The 23013-nt window shown below is 41.8% G+C and overlaps 1 protein-coding gene across 3 annotated transcripts in view; it reads left to right on the forward strand.

Annotated features, from left to right (window-relative positions):
* The window catches only part of MYRIP (myosin VIIA and Rab interacting protein), a 227019-nt gene that overhangs the window by 23906 nt on the left and 180100 nt on the right, over positions 1-23013 (forward strand). For all 3 annotated transcript variants that reach the window (XM_070776113.1, XM_070776111.1, XM_070776112.1), the window contains exon 2: positions 7892-8036. In XM_070776113.1, coding sequence (XP_070632214.1) covers positions 7927-8036 — 110 coding nt within the window. In that variant the 5' untranslated portion in view covers positions 7892-7926. The remainder of the gene's footprint in view (positions 1-7891; positions 8037-23013) is intronic.

A 23013-nucleotide genomic window follows, 5' to 3' on the forward strand; every position in this document is an offset into this window, starting at 1 on the left:
TTGTTGATCTTTTCAAAGAACTGACTTTGGATTTTATTTTCTCTGTATTGTTTTTCCATTCCATTGGTTTCCTCTCTGGTCTTTATTATTTGCTTCCTTCTGCTTACTTGGGTTCAGTTTGCTTTCCTTTTTTTTTAAATCTTTTAACGTAGAAGGTGAGGTTATAGATTTGTCATGGTTCCTTTTTAATATAGGTGTTTATATCTATAAATTTACCCTTAACACTACTTAGCTGCATTCCATAAGTTTTGGTATATGTGTTTTCATTTTATTTATCTCAAAGTGTTTTCTTATTTCTCTTGACCCCTTGGTTATTTATTTTTGTACATTGTTTAATTTCCATATATATGTAAATATACCAAATTTCTTTGTTATTAATTTCTAATTTCCTTCCATTGTAATTAGAGAATATATTTTATATTATTCAATTCCTTTAAATGTATTGAGATTTATTTTACAGCCTAATGTATGGTCTACCTGGAGAATATTCCATGTGTACTTAAGAGTGTATGTTCTGCTGTCATGTAGAGTGTTCTGTAGACGTCTGTAAGAGATATGTAGATTATAATATGGGTTAACTTTTCTATATCCTTGCTGATGTTTTGCTAATTGCTCTATTATTGAAAGTTGATATAGAAATCTCTATTATTGCTGAATTGTCCATTTCTTTTTTAAAATTCTGTCAGTCTTTGCTAAATAGACTTCTTTTAGTATTTCTTGTAAAGCAGGTCAGTTGGTGGTAAAATCTCTCCATTTTTGCTTATCTGGAATGTCTTGTCTTAATTTATCCTTAATTTTTGAAGGATACTTTTCTGGATACAGAATTCTTGGATAATAATCCTTTTCTTTCAGTTCTTTGAATATATCATCTCTCTGCCTTTTGACGTCAATGATTCCTGATAAGAAGTCAACAGTTGATCTTACTGAAGATCCTTGGTGTGTCATGAATCATTTTTCTCTTGTTACCATCAAGATTCTGTATTTTATTTGACTTTTGATTGACTATGATGTGTCTAGATGTGCATTCTTTGAATTTTTCCTACATAGAATTTGTTAGAGTTTCCCAGTTGGCTCAGTGGTAAAGAATCCACTTGCCAGTGCAGGAGACACAGGTTTGACCCCTGGGTCGGGAAGAGCCCCTGGAGAAGGAAATGGCAACCTACTCCAGCATTCTTGCCTGAGAAATCCCATAGACAGAGGAGCCTGACAGGCTCCAGTTCATGGGGTTGCAAGAGAGTCTGACACGACTTAGCAACTAAACAGCAATGAAGAGTTAGTGGAGCTTCCTGAATGAGAAGACTAACAGCACTTTTCATCACATTTGGAAAGTTATCTACCATAATTTATTCGCTATTTTTCTATTCCTTTTTCTCCCTCCTGTTAATATCATTCCCAAGAGAGAGATGTAACACCCCTGATCCAATCAACTATGCCCTGTTGGTATGACCATGTCTTCTCTGGGCCTTTCCTGTGTACAGGTAAAGAATGAGTCTCAGAGAGGGGGCTATTCGTGGCAGGGCTAACACCCTCGAAGGCGAAGGAATGAAAGTGAGTTCTACAGCACCACTTACCCCAAAGAAGTTGCAATGCAAGTACATCTCAGACCACTTGTGCTTTTCTTTCTTTCCTTCCCAAGCCAAGTTCTTTTCTTTCTTTTTTTTTTACCACCAAATAACAAGAGTCTTAAATGGGACAGCCCTAACATTTTGATTCCTTTGTAGGAGAAATTTCTCTTCAGCTCTAGTCAAGATCTAGCGATGGCCAAAGAGGGAAGCCCCAGCAGTATTCACCCTTTATTGTTTTTAGGACTTTGGATATTCCAAGTTAATCTCTTTACCTCTCTCTGTGTATCAGGTGCATCACACACACAGTGGATTTGTAAAGATCCCAGTAATGCATTTGTCCTTTATCCATCTGTTCTAGGTTCCTTTCTAGAATGTCACTTGTGTAAACACTGACCCTTCATGATGAACTTCCTGTTGTGTGTGTATTGCATATTCTTGGAATGTCTGTTTTGTTTTTTTCATTTGCAAGGTCTGTGCTACCTAGTTTCCTATAGAATTATCTGTATTCTCCCTGTAGTTGTTCTGTTCAAGAACAGTGTAGACAATTCTACCTTTATTTTGGTTTTCTATGTGTAAAGTTGTATCCATCTGCTTTCCTTTTTAAGTCCTCAGCTTCTTCTAAAGCTCATATAACTCTGTAGTTTCCTATGATAATTGCATTTTAAAAACCCCAGCTAAATCAATTCAGTAATTATATTACAGTAGCTGCTGTAGTTTGTCATCATGGGATGGACTTACAGCAATAATTCTCAAATAGTCATTTCTTTGGATGTGAAGAGGCAGTTGTTATTAAAGAAAGAGGTGTCTGCAGACACATGCATTTGACGAATATAGAGTTAAACACAGACTGGCTGTTTAGTGACAGACTTCTTAGAGACTCTGATAAGCTTATATGCACTGTGCATCCCCAAGAGGGCATACAGTGTGAGGCATTCTTCTCTACTTTATTTCATCTCTGAGCTCCTTTCTCAGAACACTCAGAACAGGAACAGTGACCTGAGAAATACATGTTAGGGAAATGGTGATGTAATTAAATCTTGAAGTTTATTAATTTTCTCATTACTAAATCTTAAAATGTATTCTCTCTGCTACCTTCTTATTTGAGTATAAACCAGAGAAATCCAGGAGTGGGAGGACCAGGTCTAAAAGTCAGAGCATCTGAACCAGTTTTGTGTCTGGGAAATCATTTCCCTCTGGGCTTACACTCTCCCATCTGTAAATGAGAGAGTCAAACCTATGTGACCTCTGACTCATGGACGTTGAGGCTTTTCCAGCCCTACTGATGTTCTTTCTCCTATGATGCAGGAAATCTAATTGTGTTTACTGTAAAAAAGGGAAGACGCTTTTGCTATTTCCCCCAAAGGGTTTCTCATTATTCTCTGTCTTATCCATTTACAGCTACTTTGTTTATTTCTCTACAGAAACCATTTATGCCTCTTGAGTCCTGATCACTTAGATTTGATATGATCAAAGTTGCCACTTCTGTCCTGTCCAAACTGGGCATCTTAGAATCTCACTGTGAATTCTCAGAACCCAAAAGCCAGTGAAGTGAAGGGGGCAGACATATCACCTTCTGGGAGACTCCAAAGTGCCGTTATCACCTTTAATGAGGTGTTTTAAAGGGAGACGTCAGTCTGCATTTTCCCTGTGCTTCCTGATGTGTTTCTTCCTGCTCGTGGGGAGACTAGAAGATGGCAACTAAGAAGCCTCCCCTTTCTTGAGCAGCCCAGTGGTGGGGTCTTCTTCCTGATTCACTTCCTCAGACCAGCAGGTACTCCAGGCTCTCTTCCCACCCACATGTGATATGCCCAGCCAGATCTTCTCTCTCCTTCACAGAGGGCCCATTTTGTTCTGTATTGTTTTATCACATTCATTCTTAAAAATAAATATATGTATTCTTGGCTTTCTGTGCTTTTGAACTTGATATAAAAATGAGTCATACAGTTTGCATGCTGTACATGCATATACATGTGGCTTGCCCCGATGCTGGGAGAGATTGGGGGCAGGAGGAGAAGGGGACGACAGAAGATGAGGTGGCTGGATGGCATCACTGACTCGATGGACGTGAGTCTGGGTGAACTCCGGGAGTTGGTGATGGATAGGGAGGCCTGGCGTGCTGCGATTCATGGGGTCGCAAAGAGTCGGACACGACTGAGCGACTGATCTGATCTGATCTGATCTGATCTGTCTGTCTCAACAGCACGTTTTATTAGAGATTCATGGATGTGGAATATACCTTTAGGATGTTCTTCTTCACTGCAGTGGAGTATTTCATTGGTATGAAACAAGCATATACACTATTTGTTTATCCTTCTTCCTGTTTATGATTGTTTGAGATGGTTTACAGGTTTTACTTATTTATATTTTTTGCTCTTTTGCGTGTTACTGTTACTAATGTTCTTCTGTTAGGATGAGCTATGTGAAATAGGAGTTTTTATAGGTTTTATTTCATATGATTCAACCCAATTCCTGTCTGTTGGTGCATATTTGCAAGATGATGTCTGAGAAATATACCTACAGAAATGCTGAGGTGACTGCATTTTCAGTTTTGAAAATGAGGCCTAATTGTGTTACAAAGAGACTGTACCAGTTTGTAGTCACTGTATCAAAATTGTCCCACCTCCTGGCAACACTGGATAAAGACAGTTTTGGTCTGTATGAAATACACATGTATTTCATACACATGTATGGTTTTAACTGCAATTCTATAACTACCAATGAAATTAGCATCTTTGTATGTGTATCTGCCATGTCTGTTTCTTCTTCTGTATAAAAATGTGGAAGTGACTTCAGAACTGGATGAGGGTAGAGCATGGAAGAGTTTTGAGTTGTATGTTAGAAAAAGTCTAGATTTCCCTTAGGAGACTGTTGGTAGAAAGAAAGAAAAAAAGAAAGAAAGAAAGAGAAGTAGCTCAGTTGTGTCCGACTCTTTGCGACCCCGTGGACTGTAGCCTACCAGGCTCTTCCCTCCACGGGATTCTCCAGGCAAGAGTACTGGAGTGGGTTGCCATTTCCTTCTCCAGGGGATCTTCCCAACCCAGGGATCAAACCCGGGTCTCCCGCATGGCAGGCAGACGCTTTAATCTCTGACTCAGCAGCTCACAATTGATCTGCTGTTAGTAGAAATATGAATGTTAAAGGTGATTATAGTGAGGACTTGGGAAGAAAAGAGGAGAGATGGAGAGAAAGCTTCTCTTATATTAGAGAACGCATATATCATCATGAACAAAAAGTTGATAGAAATACGAATCTTCGCGGTGCCTACTGAGGTTTCAGAAAGTAATGAGAGATACATAATTGGAAACTGAAGGAAAGGCATTCTTGGTTATAAAGTGGCAGAGAATTTGGTCTAATGGCGTTCCAGTGTTTTATGTAAAGTAGAACTTGTCAGTGACTATGGACTTGGATAGTTACCTGAGAATTCTAAAATAAGTATTAAAGACTGGTTTATGCTTGCTGCTATAATGAGACGTGAGAGGAGAGAAGTAAACTGAAGACAGAATTGTTCCACAAAAGGAAGCAGAACTTGCAGATTTGGAAAATTCTCAGTATACTCATACTGCAAAAATGAGAAAGTCCGTCTATAGACAGCAAGCGGGGTATGACTGGACAACCATTTGCTTATGAGATTAGACTGTGGCTCACAGATCCAGTCAACCATTGCAGCAGAAGCCGGAAACAGAGACGCTGTTACCCAGGACAGATCTGTAGAGGGTCCTCCTGTCTGATGGCTTGGCCCCCTGAGAACTGTATGGGAAGCTGACAAAGTTTTGGAGAATTTACATCGACAGAAACACTGCCAGCTTAAACTAAATAGAGACAGGATAACTGAGGGAAGGCTGCTGGACTTCTGAGAGGCTACAGGATGGGCCAGTAGAGCTATTTGGCTACCAACATGCATCATCCATCGGGAAAAGGGAAGAATGATCCTGAAGATAAAATAGAGGTCTGCAGGGGTGTCAGTGTCCCCATGGCCTGGGGAGGGCACTGTCCCTCCTCAGTTACTGAGAGTGGGCCACGCTGCTGCGGCTACACCCAGGGCCAAGGGGATGAGCCCGCCGCCCTGCTGCACTCGGAGGACAGAGCACGGAGCCAAAGAGAGCTATCCTTGAGCCTTAAACAAATGAAACAGAAGGAGACTCATCAATACAGGGAACAAACTGGTGGTTGCTGAAGGAGAGGGGGTGGAGGGAACAGATGAAATCGGCAAAGGGAATTATGAGGCACAAACCTCCAATTATAAAATAAGTCACAGAGATGTAAAGTACACATAGGTATAAAAATATTAAAAATAAACAAATAGTAGATTATGCATGAAAAAATGACAAATGGGGAATACAGTCAATAATATTGTAACAACTTTGGATGGTAACCGGACTTGTGGTGATTATCTCATAATGTATAAAAATATCGAATCACTGTGTGTTACAGCTGAAACTAATATAGTATAGTATGTCAAGTATAACTTAATTAAAAAAAAAAACCTAATGGAATTTTCCCTGCTTTCAGACTTACTTGAGATCTAAGCCTTCTTTCTCCTTTCCAACCTCTCCCTGCTAGAATGGAATGTCTCTCCAAATGCCTGCCCTACTACTCTACTCCGATAGCAAATAACTTGTCTGCTTCCACAGGTTCACAAGGGGGAAGGATTTTTGCCTCAGGATGAATCACCTATACCTAATGGAGATGATAATGAGATGAGATTTTGGACTTCGAATTGATGCTGGAATAGGTTAAGACTTTTGTGGCTGTTGGGATGAAGTGATTATAATGTACATGTGAGAAGGACGTGCTCTCTGGGGGAGGGGGGTGCAAAGGGTGAAGAGTTACAGGCTGAGACAAATTCATATGTTGGAGTCCTAACCTGAGCACCTCAGATTTTTACTGTATTTGGAGATAGAATATTTAAAGTGGCAGTTAAGTTAAAATGATGGTATTAGAGTGGACTCTACTCCAATGCAATTGGTAATCCTTATAAGAAGGAAAAATTAAGACATAGGTGTGCACAGAGGGAACTCCATGGGAAGATACGGGCAGAAGATGACCATCTGTAAATCATGGAGAGGGACTTCAGGAGAAGTCAGCTCTGCCAACATCCTGATCTCAGACTTCTAGCCTTTAAAACTGGGAGAAAATACATCTCTGTTATCTCAGCCAGCTCATCTGTGATGCTGTTACTAGACAGCTGTTACACCTACGTGTATGCCAATGCCACTCAGTCTTGATTAATGTAGCTGTATAATAAAGACATTCAGTATTGAGTGGAGGTGCTAAGAGTGGTCATTCTTGCCTTTTTCCGGATCTTAGGGGGAAACAGTCAGTCTTTCATCACTGAATTTGATGCTAATTGTAGGTTTTTGTTGTTTTTCTTTTTAAAATGCCTTTTATATGATGGAGGGAATATTCTCTAGTCTTAGTTTTCAGAGGGTTTCTATCATGAATGGGCACTGAAGTTTGTCAAATGCTTCTTCTGTATCTCTTGAAATGATTGGATGATTTTTCCCTTTTTTTTCTACAAACGTAGTGGGTTACTCTGATTTTTTTACATTGCTTAGATAAAACTCACTTGGTTATGGTATGTAATAATGCTTTTGAAATCTTGCTGCATTGGTTCCACAGATATTTTTGTGGAGGATGTTTGAATTTATGTTTGTGATGCCCTTCAATTCTGGGCACTTTTCTGGAATTATTTAATTTTACCACTGGGTGCAACCATTCACTAAAAATTTTTTTTTTTTTTAATGTGGTTTCCCATAATTTTTAGATATTCACCTCTGGGGAGGTGTTTCTTTGAAATATATTTTCTGGTGCTAAGAAAATGTCTAAAAGTATTATTTTACTTCTTTTTTTGCAGAAGAGAGTTTATCAATTTCTAGTTTGTATTTTAGTCATGTGATAAAAGCTTCAGGAGATATAGAGGATATTTTTTAAAGTATGATTTTTTTATCGTGCAATTATGTGTAATTACAATTTGAGACTTCAAATCACAGAACTTGAGAAGTTTTGGATATTGTCTTTTGGCGTTTTGCAGAAATTTACAGCAGATCTCATGTACACCTCATTTTATTGAAAAGAATAATTTATCGGTTTTTTTTTCTAATTTAAGAACTGGGATAAATAGCAGTGTTGATGATCAGTTACTGTCACTTTTTCTCTGCAGCCTTGCTGAAGTTGTCTCTAAATATTTGCTGAGTATGAGAGCAGAGCAGGAAACCACCTTATATAAACACTGTGTTTAATTCTGTTTAATAACAACATTGGTTGATCTTACCCATGGAGAACTATTTTCTTGCCCTCAATTTGTGGTCTTTCCTTTGATTTCTCAGGTCTTGTCTCATCCGTCTGTGTTTGGTATTAAATCATGGGGAGGAAGCTGGACCTGTCTGGTCTGACGGACGATGAAACGGAGCATGTTCTCCAGGTGGTCCAGCGAGACTTCAATCTCCGAAAAAGAGAGGAAGAGCGTCTCAGGTGAGATGCTGTTTTGCGCCTGGGTACATTGAACCACGTGTGGACAAGTGAAACAGGCTTCCTGATGCTCCTTGCTGTCAGCCCTGTGTTCAAAGTGTTTATATCATGTAAACACATGTAAAAAGAATGCCCTTCCCTCCATAGTCACACTGACTGGCTTCACTGCTGGACATCACAATGTCAGCTCAGGAATGTGACTGTTCACACTGGCAGTCAACATTGTTGTTTGGCTGCCTACCTGATACATTATTAGCTGTGGAATGGATGGAGTTTGTGATGACAAGAGCTGCTTTGAGCTTGCTCCTGGCTTTTATTTTCTTGTCCAGGTACTCTTGAAGAATAACCCAAGTGTTATATAAATGGGAGAATTAGACTTATAGCTGTATACTCTTCTGTTAGAGCTCTTGGCTACTATGGCACAGAAAGAGAGCTCTGAACACCTGATTCAAGGAGAATGATCTCCAGGCTGGGATGGGAATACCTGACTCAACCTTGCCCCCTCATTTTATAGAAGGGAAAACTGAGACCCAGAGAGGGGGGCTTCTGACTCCTCTGCAGTTGATATTTTCTTGTGGGATGTTCTTGGAAGTACTGTGCTGCCTAAATTTGGAAGAAGTCACAATGATGGAAATGCGGTCATGTGCTGGGGTTTGTGTGTTAGAACCTGATGGCAAGTCCTCATGAGCTCCTGTCCTCCATAAACTTGTTTTTATGTTTGAATTTTTTTAAGGTTTCTTTTTTTTTTTTTATGTGGACCATTTTTTTTTAAGTCTTTATTGAATTTGTTACAATATTATTTCTGTTTTATGTTTTGGGTTTCTTATTTTTTGGCTACAAGGCATGTGGGATCTTCGTTCCCCAACCAGGGATCAAACTCATATACCCTGCCTTAGAAGATGAAATCTTCAATACTAGCCTGCCAGGGAGACCCCCACAAACCTGTTATCTCTCAGGATCTCACAGGTTTGTCATGGTACTGTCTCCTTCCTTGGCCATTGAGTTCAAAACCTGTCTTTATAATTCCTCCCTGACTTGGTTCTCACGCAGGCTAGGGCCCGGCCTTGTTACTTCTGCCTCCTCCACATCTCTCCCAACCTGCTTCCAGTCCAGCTTTCATGACTCTCCATCCCAGTCACTGCAGTGACTTCTCCATGATCCTGTCTCTACTTCTCCAGAGTGGTGCCCCAGTTCAGTTCGAATCATGCCCTTTCCCACTCTGCTTAAAACTGACATGGGTTGTTTCCTTTTGCCCTTGGAGTTTCTCAGTCTTTCTGTTTCTGTAGAAGAGTAACCCCCATTTCTTGTAAGCACCCTCGTGTAATTAACTTTATTTCTACCATGTTTTTTCCCATATTGTATATATTCAATACGTGCTTGTTAGATGGAAGACAAGAAATATGTTAAATAGTTGATTTAAAAACCATGTGCCACGATGCTGGATGCTTGGGGCTGGTGCACTGGGATGGCCCAGAGGGATGGTATGGGGAGGGAGGAGGGAGGAGGGTTCGGGATGGGGAACACATGTATACCTGTGGCGGATTCATTTTGATATTTGGCAAAACTAATACAATTATGTAAAGTTTAAAAATAAAATAAAATTAGAAAAAAAAAAAACCATGTGCCATAGAAACAGACTATGAATCAATGGAACAGAATAGAGAGCCAAGAAATAAACCCACAGACCTCTGGTTAATCAATCTTCAACAAAGGAAGCAAGAGTATACAATGGGAAAAAAACAGTCTCTTCAGCAAGTAGAGTTGGGAAAATTGGGTGGGCACGTGTAAACTGAAATGAGAACATACCCTCACACTATACACAAAATAAACTCAAAATGACTTAAAGACTTAAATATAAGGTATGGTATCCTGAGATTCCTAGAAGAGATCATACGCAAAACATTCTCTGACATAAATCATACCAATGTTTTCTTAGGTCATTCTTCCAAGGCAATAGAAATAAAAACAAAACTAAACAAATGGGACCTAATCAAACTTCCAAGCTTTTCCCCAGCAAAGGAAACCATAAACAAAATGAAGACAACCTACAGAATAAGAGAAAATATTTGCCAGTGGTGTGACTGACAGGTGTATATTTCCAAAATATACAAATAGCTCATACAACTCAACAACAAAAAAACAAACAACTCAGTTGAAAAACGAGCAGAAGGCATTAATAGACATTTCTCCAAAGAAATAATATAAATGGCCAATAGGCACTTGAAAAGATGCTCAACATTGCTAATTATTCAGTTCAGTTCAGTTCAGTTCAGTCGCTCAGTCGTGTCTGACTCTTTGCAACCCCATGAACCGCAGCATGCCAGGCCTCTCTGTCCATCACCAACTCCCGGAGTTCACTCAGACTCACGTCCATCGAGTCAGTGATGCCATCCAGCCATCTCATCCTCTGTCGTCCCCTTCTCCTCCTGCCCCCAATCCCTCCCAGCATCAGAGTCTTTTCCAATGACTCAACTCTTTGCATGAGGTGGCCAAAGTACTGGAGTTTCAGAGAAACGCAAATCAAAACTACAGTGTGTATGACCTCACACTGGTCAGCATGACCATCATTAGAAAGTCTACAGATGACAAATGCTGGAGAGGATGTGGAAGAAAGGGAACTCTCTTGCACTGTTGGAGAATGTAAGTTGTTCCAGGCACTGTGGAAAGTAGTATTCTCAGAAAACTAAGAATAGAATTACCGTATGTCCAGCAATCCCACTCCTGGAATATATCTAGACAAAACTCAATCCAAAATGATACAAGCACCCCTGTGTTCCTAGAAATGCTATTCAAAATAGCCAAGACATGCAAATAAGTGGAGTGTCTGTTGACAGATGAGTGGATAACACAATGCAGTGCATATATATAATGAAATATAAGAAATGAAATGATGCCATTTGCAGCAACATGGATGCGACTAGAAGTTAGCGTACTAGGTGAAGGAAGTCAGAAAGACAAGCACCGTATGATATCGCGTATATGTGGAATCTGAAATATGAGACAAACGAACCTATCTACAGAACAGAAACAGACTCTCAAACTTACAGAACAGACTTGTGGTTGCCCAGGGGGAGGGGGGTTGGGCGGGATGGTGTGGATGGGAGGTTGGGGTTAGCAGGTGTAAACTCTTGTATATGGAATGGATAAACAAGGTCCTACTATATAGCACAGAGAATTATATTCAATATACTATGATAAACCATAATGGAAAAGAATAGTTAAAAAGGAAAGTGTGTGTGTGTGTATGTGTGTGTGTATGTATAACTGAAGTCACTTTGCTATGCAGCGGAAATTAACACAACATTGTAAATCAACTACACTTAAAAAATCCCATGTGCCAGACACTGTTCTAGCTATTGGGTACATAACAGTGAGCCAAACGAGCCTTCACCCCATGGAGTTTATATTTCAGAGCTATACTACCCACACTATAGCCATCGACCACACATGGCTTTGTGCGCTTATAATGGGGTGAGTCTGCATTGACTTGCACTATAACTGTAACATACACACCAGATCTCCAAATTTTAGTACCAAAAAATGTAAGCTACCTCATTAATAATTTTTATGTTGACTACATTTTGAAACACCAATTTTTGGATACATGAGGTTAAAGAAGAAACATTAAAATTAATTTTCCCTGCTTGTGTTTACTTCTTTTTTAGTTTGGGTACTAGAAAATTTAAAATTAAACATGTCTCACATTATATTTCAATTGGCTAGTGCTGCCCTAGAGGGAGGGCAGAGAGAGAGGATGTAAATAAATAAAAATATACTTGTATGTATTACGTGATGAGAGCCACGAAAAAGAATGAAGCGGACAAATGGGGGCAGAGATTGGCTGGGGATGGGCAGGGGGCTCTTTAGTGCATGGGCTGCTCAGGGAAGACCTCTGTGGTCTTGAAGGAGGTGAGGGAGTGCTGGGCTGTTCTCTGGGGTGACATCAAGCAGGGCGGAGGCAACAACAGATGTCGGCTTCTGATTCAGGAATGCCCTCTGTGTTTCCAGAGAAGCTAGAAGGGAGGGAGCTGGGGAGAGTGCAGTGGTGGAACAAAGTCCAAGCAGTATCCTAAGTTTGAACCACACGTAGGAAATCCAGACTCAAAACCACTGCAGTGGGCAAACCTTTCCTTGCCTCTCTGCATTGCCTGGGTTTAGGAGACGTGGAAGAGTCTTGGAAGCTATGATACAGAAGGTGTCTTGGAATTCTTTAATTTTTGCGGCAATGAGCATAAGATTCAGAATAGAATATTTTTCTTCTAAGATTTCAAATTGAATTGTGTTTCTTTTCTCCTGGACAGCTGCTCTTTATTTACCTAATTTCTCCAGTTAGGTTTTTGTGAGGGTAGGTGTCAGGTGTAGAGGTTACACAGTGTTTCTAATGATCTGTTCTTCAGTGCTGACATTAAGTGTGCTGAATATATAGGTGGTGAAAGTGTGAATTAAATGCCCTCAGAACACATGATGGTGAGACAGAGCGGGCAGGGGCTGAAGAGTTCAACACAATTAGGTCACTGAAATAAACTAATGGAAAGACAACTAGAAGACATGAAGCAGTCTGGGTGCACTGCAGTTTCCAGTATTATTATCCATCATTATTTCATTATTACTGATTCCTCATAGAAGTTCCCATAAGGAGGGTCCCCATGTACATGAAGGCACCAAAGCACAGAGAGGTTACAGAGCTTTCTCAGCATCACACAGTTAACTGGGATAAAGCCAATTCTGTTTCCCACATTCTCTGAATTATATAGATTGGATCAAGCCTTTTCAAAACTGTTCTTCAGTGCAAGTAGGAGACTCCTGTCTCCCACTCTCCACCGCACCCTCTAATGAGCAGAGTCACACCACCATTGGGTACATCAGCTCCTGCGCATATACACAGTCAGAGGTCTTCCTATATAACGTGACTCTGTGGGCCCCGTATCACTGAAACTATATGCTGAAGCACTGGGGATGTGGTATATCAAACATCTAATCCCATTAAAGACTATATGTATAGTAGGACAAGTTAGGGGGAAGGCAGAGGACTGGGCAGGCCTGAGAACTGTGGACGTGCAGCAGCAGCAGAGTACGGGGTACTTATGTACAACTTCAATACAGTGTTGATTTCCTTTTCTAGGACACACCATAGTATTAAAGCTATGGATGGAGCACATCAGAGAACAAAAGACATGTTGACCCTGCTCCTTCCTCCAGGTGCTTGGGGTCTAGATGAATCAGGTAAATGTGTAGAAAATACATATTATACTTGATTCATTTTATTCCTTGTCTTTCATCAGATGATTTCATGCAAATAGTAAAAAACAAAATGGTAAAGAACACTGAGATGAAAAGCGCCAGTCCTCTGCTCCATGTTTGATTAGTTTTATCCTTAATCCTGTAGTCCTCCTAGCCTTAAATTTAAATCTGTAAATTTAAAATATGTGGGTATGTTGCTATTTCTTGATGTATCAATTTTAGGTAGTCTTTCATTTTTCTGCTCTGAATAGTGGGGACTTTGCTTACTTACTTAGAGTACTTTACCTTTGGTTTCTTGCTTGTTATTATCTGTGGTTTGGTTTTCTATTGGTCATCTTTCAAATGTACATTTGAAACCTGTCCCGTTCCATGCATGTTCATGCTCCTTTCTTGGTCTGGCAGCACGAGGATTCATATGATGTTCCTACCTTCTGTCTACCACCCCTTCCAGTTTCTTCATCTCACATCTGTCCACGCGGTACCTTTATTCTTATGTATTCAAGGTTGAGGCCATTTGGGTGCTGTTCTGCAAACATAAATTTGAGCCTTTCTTGTTTTATTCAGAGGTTGACACTACTGTTGAAAATCAATAGTCATTATGATTGAAAATGGAGTTCGCTGCTTCCTCTTTCATAACTGCACTGAAATCTGTAGGTGGCTGATTGGTCTCCTCCTTTTCTGTTTACTTTTATGAATCAATTGCATTTGTATTTCCTTGCTGTCATTTTAAATAAGTCTTGGGAAGGCGGAAAGGCCACCAAGTGTTAAGTCTGCCATCTGGAACTCACTGGCCACAGCAACTTCCTTGCTGGTCAGGGCCACAGAGGAGCCTGGGGAGGTGCAGACATAAAGGGCTCCCTGTGTGACCAGAGCATGCTCGGGTCACACAGATGTGGACCTTAAAGGTCCTTCTACTGCTGTTTACCTCGTCGTTAGCTGGAGGGAGCCTGACCTCCAAAACACTGGATGGAGGGGAGTTTCTGATGACCAGCAGGGAACTTTGTGCTAGAAAGAAAAACTCTTGGTGAGATAAGTCACTGAGGCCTTGGGGTTTATTTGTTACAGCAGCATAGTCTAGTATGACTTTGACTAATACAGTTTCTGGGAGCTGAAAGGGACCTTGACTTTATGCCCCGACCCTTAACTTTATAGCTGTAGAAGGAGGCTTGTGGGGTGAACACGTTGTTAGTGGGTAGAGCCTGGCCTGGACCCTCGGCTCCTGGTCTTCTGCCATCTCATATACTATAAGACACCTGTGGAAATATCTCCTGACTTACAGTAGGATCATAATTTATACTCTGTGATTTTATATTGTCAGGCACGTTTACAAAGTGGTTTTAAAAATGAGTGTTAATTGCATGGCACTCTGGTGTTCAGACTGAGATGTTTATGAGATAGCCACAGCGTTTAAAATTTCTCATTTAAAATGTGCTGGCCAGAAGCTAGTTAGCATCTGGATAACTTCCAAGGATTTGCTGCTGCTCTAATGGACTTGGTCTGTGGGGGAGCAGGGGTTAGATTTGATGAAATGGTTTCCCGTAATGCGACTGGCCATTAATTCTCAGGGTTTGCTGAACTGAGAGTGTTCTTCTGCCTGCCAAGGACTGCTGGGCTCAGGCAAGGCCAGGCCAGGGGAAGGAAGGGAGGGGAGGATGGAGCGTGAGTGGCAGGGCACTTCCCGTCTAGTCTTTCTCTGAGAGGCTCAGTGCCTGCAACCCAGCAGCTACAGTATGTAAATTCCTCCTCCTTTGGCCTGTGTTAAGAAGAGGATTAATGCACTTGGAGACCTGTTTCTGTCATTCACTTGCTGACATAGCCTGCACCCTCTCTGCACCTCGGTGACAGGGTGTGAGGGCAATCATCCATCCCCCAAGAGTCAGATCTAAGTGTTGTGAGAAAGTAACTAAAAGCTGCCAGGGCGTGTGGAAGGCCCACTGCAGGAAAGCAGAGCATCTCCCTCAATTAGAAAAGCTTTGTGTTTCTAGTCTGTTATACAGAAACCCCTTTAAGGTTCAGTTATGGTTTTATTAAATAGAAAGAACACAGAGCTTTTAATGAAATGAGTTAGTGATCTTTCTTCATTCAAAATTCATTTTAAACAAATTAAAATTTTATCACACGAATTTAATTTTTCAAGAAGTTTCTTTTTCAAAAAGTAAAATGCCCTTGCTTTCAGGGTCCCTAGTCTGGACATTTACATTTATGGAATGAATTAACAAACACTCCTAGTCATGTCCTTCTTTGAAGCTGGAGGTCAGATTGCCTTGTCTTCACTCAGTTGGAATACATAGGCCCCGTGGTTTATGAAATTACCATGCATTCACAGAGTGCATCTGTCCTGCACTTCCTCACTGCCCTGGGTAGCCCCGGAGATGCTGCAGGAATGCTGTGGCATTCACCTATCCAGGTGATGCATCTGCTGCAGAGAGGGGGTGCTGCAAGGCAGGATTCCTTCCTCTGCACTGCTGGATCAGGTTGACTGGCCAGTCACCTGGCGGGGCTCCGAAATGACAGAGCCGAAAGCGGGTGCACTCTGTGGTCGAGTGGAAGGGCAGACACAGCTCTGTTTGAGTCACCTTTTGACGGGGAAGGCCCAGCAACGAAGAGACACTGGGAGCAGTCCCGGAGGCTTGTGTAGGGCAGGTGTGGGGACCTCAGAGTGGGACGTGAGTAGGATAAAGAGTATCAATCTCAAGCTATAAGGGACTGCACAGATTTTTTAAATCGTCTTTTTACTTAGTACTGATACTTTTAATAATGAAAAGGTCACATATATTAAATCAAAGCTATTGAATATCCATTCATTTGCTTCAAAATCATATACTGAATGTCAGGAGCCTCCTGGGGAAATGGGAGGGGGATGAAAGGGTAGGGGAGGGAGAGAAAGGTTCACAAAATTAGTAAGTGCCTTAACCCCTGGGGAGAAGTCCAGAAGGTGAACTAAGTCTGATATGAATAATTAGGATGCTATGCAGAGTGAGAAAAACAGACCCATGGGAATACTTTCATCTTGGAGGTGGGAGGTAGGAGAAAGGAAGGACTTCCTCAAGGAGAGGTGCATTTGATTTGATCCTGGAAAACAGACAGGATTTTTAAAGTGGATTGAGACAAAGGTCTGGGCGGCAGGGAGCATCCTGTGTGTTACTCACTCTGTCATGTCTGACTCTTTGCAACCCCACGGACTGTAGCCCACCAGGCTCCTCTGTCCATGGGATTCTGGAGAATACTAGAGTGGGTTTCCAGGCCCTCCTCCCGGGGATCTTCCTGACCCAGGGATCGAACCCTGGTCTCCCTCATTGCAGGCAGGTTTTTTTTTTTGTTGTTGTTGTTGTTTTTTTGCCATCTGAGCCTATTCCCTCTGCCAGGAATGCCAACAGGATAGAAAAAAGGACATGTTTCCTCAACCCAATCAGGAGCTGTGGTGGGGGGCAGTGGGCGAAGTGACTTGCCAACAGTTCTTTCTGCACCACAGCTAATCATGTGGAATAGAGTGTGGTGTTCCAGGAATATGACCTCTTCTCATTCCCAGCAAACTCTGGGAGAAGCACTGCTGCTGCTGCTGCTAAGTCGCTTCAGTTGTGTCCAACTCTTTGCGACCCCATAGACGGCAGCCCACCAGGCTGCCCCGTCCCTGGGATTCTGCAGGCAAGAACACTGGAGTGCATTGCTATTTCCTGGGAGAAGCACTATGTCTACCCATTTCCAAAATGGGGAAAGTGAGTGTCTAAAAAGAAATTAAAAACTGGCCCAGGTTGTACACAGTGAAAGGTAGGATCAAACCTAGATAGTGCCACCCCAGAACTAGGACAGCACACTGCCTTGGTACTGAAAAAAAGGTGATCCAGGCGCCACGGGGACAGAATGGGTGAAATTAGGGCTGTCTTAGAAAATCTGGTACCTGTGCTTCCTAGAACCTGGGGTAAAATTCCCAGGGATGGGAACCTAGTAGGGTTTAAGTCAGGATACGGGGAAGTGTAGCTGGGGCATTACAATAGTTATTAGCCACTTAATGTTTTGGCTTATCCAAATGTTAAGTGTAGTCTAGATGTGAAATACACTCTGGATTTCAAAGCTCTAGTTTGGCAAAGAATGTAAACTGTCTCATTAATAATTTTATATTGAAAACACATTGAAATGAATCTAAAATTACATTTTAAGTAAAATGTATTGTTGTTATTCAGTCATTAAGTCCTGTCCGACTCTTTGCAACCCCATGGACTGCAGTATGCCATGCTTCCCCGTCCTTTACTATCTATTGGAGTTTGCTCAAATTCAGGTCCGTTGAATCAGTGATGTTATCCAACCATGTCATTCTCTGCCACCCTCTTCTCCTTTTGCTTTTGATCTTTCCTAGCATCAGGGTCTTTTCCAATGAGTCAACTCTTTGCATCAGGTAGCCAAAGTATTGGAGCTTCAGCATCAGTCCTTCCAATGAACATTCAGGATTGATTTCCTTTAGGATTGTCTGGTTTGATCTCCTTGCTGTCCAAGGGACTCTCAAGAGTTTTCTCCAGCACCACAGTTCAAAAGCATCGGTTCTTCAGCACTCAGCCTATTTTATGGTCCAGCTCTCACATTCGTACGTGACTGCTGGAAAAACCACAGCTTTGACTATATGGACCTTTGTTAGCAAAGTGATGTCGCTGCCTTTATTTTTTTCCCCAAACTTTAAAGTTTTTGTTTCTGCTCTTTAATATGTTGTCTAGGTTTATCATAGCTTTCCTTCCAAGGAGCAAGTGCCTGTTAATTTCATGGCTGCAGTCACCATCTGCAGTGATTTTGGAGCCCAAGTCAGATGTAAAATAAAATTAAGTTCACCTGTTTCTTTTCTACTTTTTAAAACTATGACTACTAGAAGACCGTATATATATATATATATATATCTCACATTATATTTTTATTGGCCAACGCTAGTTTGGAATGCTGTGTTAAGCAATTTGGAATTTATAGGAGTAGAAAGTAAGCTTTCTTCCCCAATTTTGTTTAAGGCTAGTCCTTTCCTTTATGAGGTTCATAGGTATCTGAAAGATCCAGTGGAAGTCTTCACTACCTAACTGTGCACTGGCCTTTGCTCTGGAGAATTGTCATATCTGCCATGTGAAGGTGATCTCAGAATGATCGCCTGGTATTGGCTTTATTGTGCAGTTTGAAAGGACAGCACATTATGATCATGCCACATTCACCACGGAGAGTTTGCACATCTCAGCCTCACATCTCAGCCTCACATCTCACATCTCAGGAGAGAATAAATCCTTTGATACTTCTTTGGAATTAATGCTTGATGAAGTAAGTCTGTCAAGACTTTTGAAATAATGAAGTGGCCTTAGGATGGCCTCATATTCATAATTCATATAATGTCTCTGGCACCATAAAACCATAAGTTATCACATATTTGCCTGTGGGGGCCTGCTTTTAAGAATGGCCAAGAGAGTTAAAGGAATCTTAAATTCGCTAGATGCTGCAGATGTGCTTATAACATAGAAAAAGAATCATACTGATGCTCTTTTTAATTTGTCACCCTTCAAGATGTACAGTTACTAATTTGTCAGTTCTGGATACTTCCTCCCTATAATCCCATGTTCTTTAATAACAATAGTCTAGATTGCTTTTGTAGCTCAAAGTTCCTGATATTATTTACTTTCCCACTCCCAATGTTAGAGGCTCAGCGCTGCTGGGCTCTGATAAAGCTTTTGTGGTGCGAATTCTTGGCTGGACTTTCATTCCTCAGATCTCTGGCTCCAGAAAGCATTTGTTTGGCGTTTGGTGTGCACAGAATTCAGGACTTGGAAGAGAGTAAGAAGGAATGTTTCTGCAGCTATTGTGAAGGCAGCTTCCTTCAGCCACAGTAATTCAGGCATAGCCACAAGCACTTAGCCAGAAATGGCCTGAAATGCAGAGTTGGTGAACACAAATGGGCCGTATAGAAATCAGAGTTTCACCTTCCCCCTGTGCTACTGGAATGACAACTTCCTTGTCCCCATGACCTTCTTCAGTTCCTGGAAACAGGCCCCTGCCTTGGGGGCCCTGTCCCTTGCCTTCATCTCCTTACTCAGCTCCTGAAGAAAATAGGTCCATCTCAAACCCTCCTGTACTGTTGGTAGAAATGTTGAGTTGGTGCAGCTACTATGGAAAACAGTATGGAGGTTCCTCAGAAAACTACAAGTAGAATTACCGTATGACCCAGCATCCCCACTCCTGGGCATATCCCCAGACAAAACTATAATTAAAAGAGATACATGCACCCCTATGTTCAAGGCAGCACTATTCACGATAGCCAAGACACGGAAGCCACCTAAATGTCCATCAGCATATGAATAGATAAAGGAGATGTGATACAAGTCTCCAGTGAAATGCTGCTGCTGCTGCTAAGTCGCTTCAGTCATGTATGACTGTGCGACCCCATAGACGGCAGCCCACCAGGCTCCCCCGTCCCTGGGATTCTCCAGGCAAGAACACTGGAGTGGGTTGCCATTTCCTCCTCCAATGCATGAAAGTGAAAAGTGAAAGTGAAGTCGCTCAGTCGTGTCTGACTCTTAGCGACTCCATGGACTGCTCAGCCATAAAAAAGAATGAAATAATGCCATTTGCAGCAATATGGATGGACCTAGAGATCATCATATTAAGCGAAGTAAAACACGGAGAAACACAGGTATCGTGATATTGCCTGCATGTGGAAAAAATACGACACAAATGAACTTATGTACAGGACAGAAACACTCTTGGATGTAGAGAACAGATTTGTGGTTGTCAAGGGATTGGGAGGCTGGGGCTAGCAGATGCAAACCATTATATATAGAATGGATAAATAGCAAGGTCCTACTGTATAGCACAGGGAACCATATTCAATATCCTGTGATAAACTATAGTGGGAAAGAATATTAAAAAAGAGTATATATGTATGTGCCTGTGTATGTGTGTGTGTGTGTATATATATCTGAATCACTTTACTGTTCAGCAGAAATTAACACAGCATTGTAAATCAACTATACTTCCAAAACATAAATGTCAGTGAAGACAGAGGGAAAAAAGAAAGTAGGCCCATCTCCTGGACCAGTTTCTAAGCTGATATCATAGTGAAGGAAATTTGTGAACCACTTTCTCTCTCAGAATAACTCTTTGAGTGCCTTCTTTGAGATGGGAGATTTCTGCTCCAGCCTTGAGATTCCTTTGCTGGATATCTGACTGATGCCTTAAATTCCCAGAAGAGCTGGGGCCCAGAGGAAGTCCTAGTCCTCTGCAGTTCACCGGCCCCTGCTGGCCTGACTCATGGGCTCCCATCGTGCATCAGCTATGCATGTGTGTGGACCTAGGACCCAAGCCTCCTCTTCCGACTGATTCTTATCCCCTAGGCCTGAGGCTACTCAGAGTACCTGGTTCCTATATATCTAGCCGGATCCTGGGTTTCCAGGTGTGGTGATCTTAGGAGGTTGGCGGGATCTGTGATTCCAGCCACCTCTGGAGTTAATACTAGAATGATGTATCCCTGGCCTCTCCCAGGTTCCCCCCAAAGTTCCTGTGTGTGTGGTCAGCCCCTGTATCTGTGACAGTTATCCATAGTCAGCTCCCACCTTGCCCTGCTCAGCTTACCTTTCCCATCTTCCTGGCTAAGCATCTCACATCCACCAGGGTCCGTGCCCTGCATAGCCTGGGCTGTGATTTTGCCCCATTCCATGTCAGGTATGTACATGCCCGGAGCTCCGTCACTTCCCAAGGTGGCCTAGTTGGAGGGACAAGGTTTTGTGTTGCCTCCCAGATCCTACCTGCATGTTCCCCTGCCCCACTGCCCTCCTTCCCAGGGCTGGAGCCTACCTGAGTGCTCCTGCCAGATCTCCTCCCTGCCTGGAATCAGACCTCCCATGGCTGTGGGTTGTCTACCTCCCTGCACTACTCTGAGTCCCATTTCTGCAGGTCCTGGGCTTTTTCTTCTTCTTCCTCTTCCTGACCCAGGGATCGAATCCAAGTCTTCTGAGTTGGCAGGTGGATTCTTTACCAGCTGAGCCACAAGGGAAGTACATATCTATCTGCCTGGAATGTGGGGGGCTTAAATGAATCAGTAGATGTGAAGCCCCGTGGACAAACCCCGGGGAACATGGTAAAGACTCATGAGAACTCGGGGTGAGGTCTGTTCTTGGCTTATTCTAGGCTGGTGTATCTGGTTCATCAATTAAATAAAGTTCTCTTTAAATATTAATATCTATTTGGTAAATTCAAATGGTTTTTATGGTTTAGCTTTTCCTAAAGCAAGACACTTTCCCCCTTTTTTGCTATCAGATGATTTTCTACAGGCAGAATAGAAATGCTTGTGTTTGTTTTGTAGCTGATGCTTAATTATTTAGACCTTTGATGTCTCTTTTCATTTGTACCTTCACTTGTGTGTTGACCTGCTGTGGCCAGAGAAGACTCTTGGCTGACAGGATGGTTTTGTTTTGTTTTTTCTTTAGACTCAGAAACTCTGATGCCTTTTATTTGGGATGGTGGTTTTGTGTATTTGTTTCCCCGCAGGCTTTCTGGTTTCTTTCTGATTATAGAAACAAAGCATTTCTGTATGAAATAGAAAATGGGCCAGTGGGCAGAGGAGTGAGTTTTGTGAAAATCACACTTTTCTTTTTTGACAGAATAAACACAAAGGGGAAACTTTTAAATAGAGGTAGAAGTTCTGAACATACACAGCCACCCTAGCAGGACTAACTGGCCTTAGATGCAGCCACTCAGAGTGTTTGCTTTCTCTTAGAGACATCTTTCTGCCATGAAAGTGGTTTCCAAAGTCTTGCATGTCGCAGACCCATAGTATGGCAGGCCTCCCTCCTGGGCTGCTGCTTCATGAATCACATAGGCCAGTCCCTACCCCTGAGCCCTTTCACTCTGCTCTAATCTGCCATGAAAGGCCGTAGTGTTGCTGATGTGCTTACAGTATCACCTGACACAGAGGAGATTCTGCTGAACTGCTGTCGTTATTGAGAATGGCGGAGGATGCCTCTGGTCAGAAAAACTTGACCTGTTCTTCATGCCTCCCCTTTCACTATTGGAACCCTGTCCTAGAACTGACAGTATCAAACTTTGAAGTTGAGAAAGAATATCCCAGGATAGATGATGGAATTTTAGAGCTAACATGAAACTTAAAAATCAGTCCTGAATTCAAGTATAACCTGCTTTATCAACGAAGCATCAAGTCTTTAGGAGTTAAGCATGTTACATAAAGCAACACAGCGAATGAACACTGGCAGTCTCATCCCGTTTCCTCAGCCGTGACAGTGTGTCTCTTGTTTAGGTTTTGTTTTCCAGTGTAGTTAAATATTCAGTTAAATGTCAGGAGATCTGCACCTTCCCTCCCCTCCACAATTAGTAGGAATATTTAAACTCACTGTATTGCTTAAATGCAACTCATCATCATTTAAAATAATCCAGATGACATGATATTATACATTGAAAAATCCAAAGACGCTACCAGAAAACTACTAGAGCTCATCAATGAATTCAGGAAAGTTGCAGGATACAAAATTAATACACAAAAATCTCTTGCATTTCTATACACTAACAACAAAAGACCAGAAAGAGGAATTAAGGAAGCAATCACATTTATCATCACATAGAAAAAGAATACCCAGGAATACACCTACCTAAGGAGACCAGTACTCTTGCCTGGAAAATCCCATGGATGGAGGAGCCTGGTAGGCTGCAGTCCATGGGGTCGCCAAGAGTCGGACACGACTGATCGACTTCACTTTCACTTTTCACTTTC

Source organism: Bos indicus, chromosome 22 (assembly GCF_029378745.1).
Source record: "Bos indicus isolate NIAB-ARS_2022 breed Sahiwal x Tharparkar chromosome 22, NIAB-ARS_B.indTharparkar_mat_pri_1.0, whole genome shotgun sequence".
In the NCBI taxonomy this organism is placed as follows: domain Eukaryota; kingdom Metazoa; phylum Chordata; class Mammalia; order Artiodactyla; family Bovidae; genus Bos; species Bos indicus.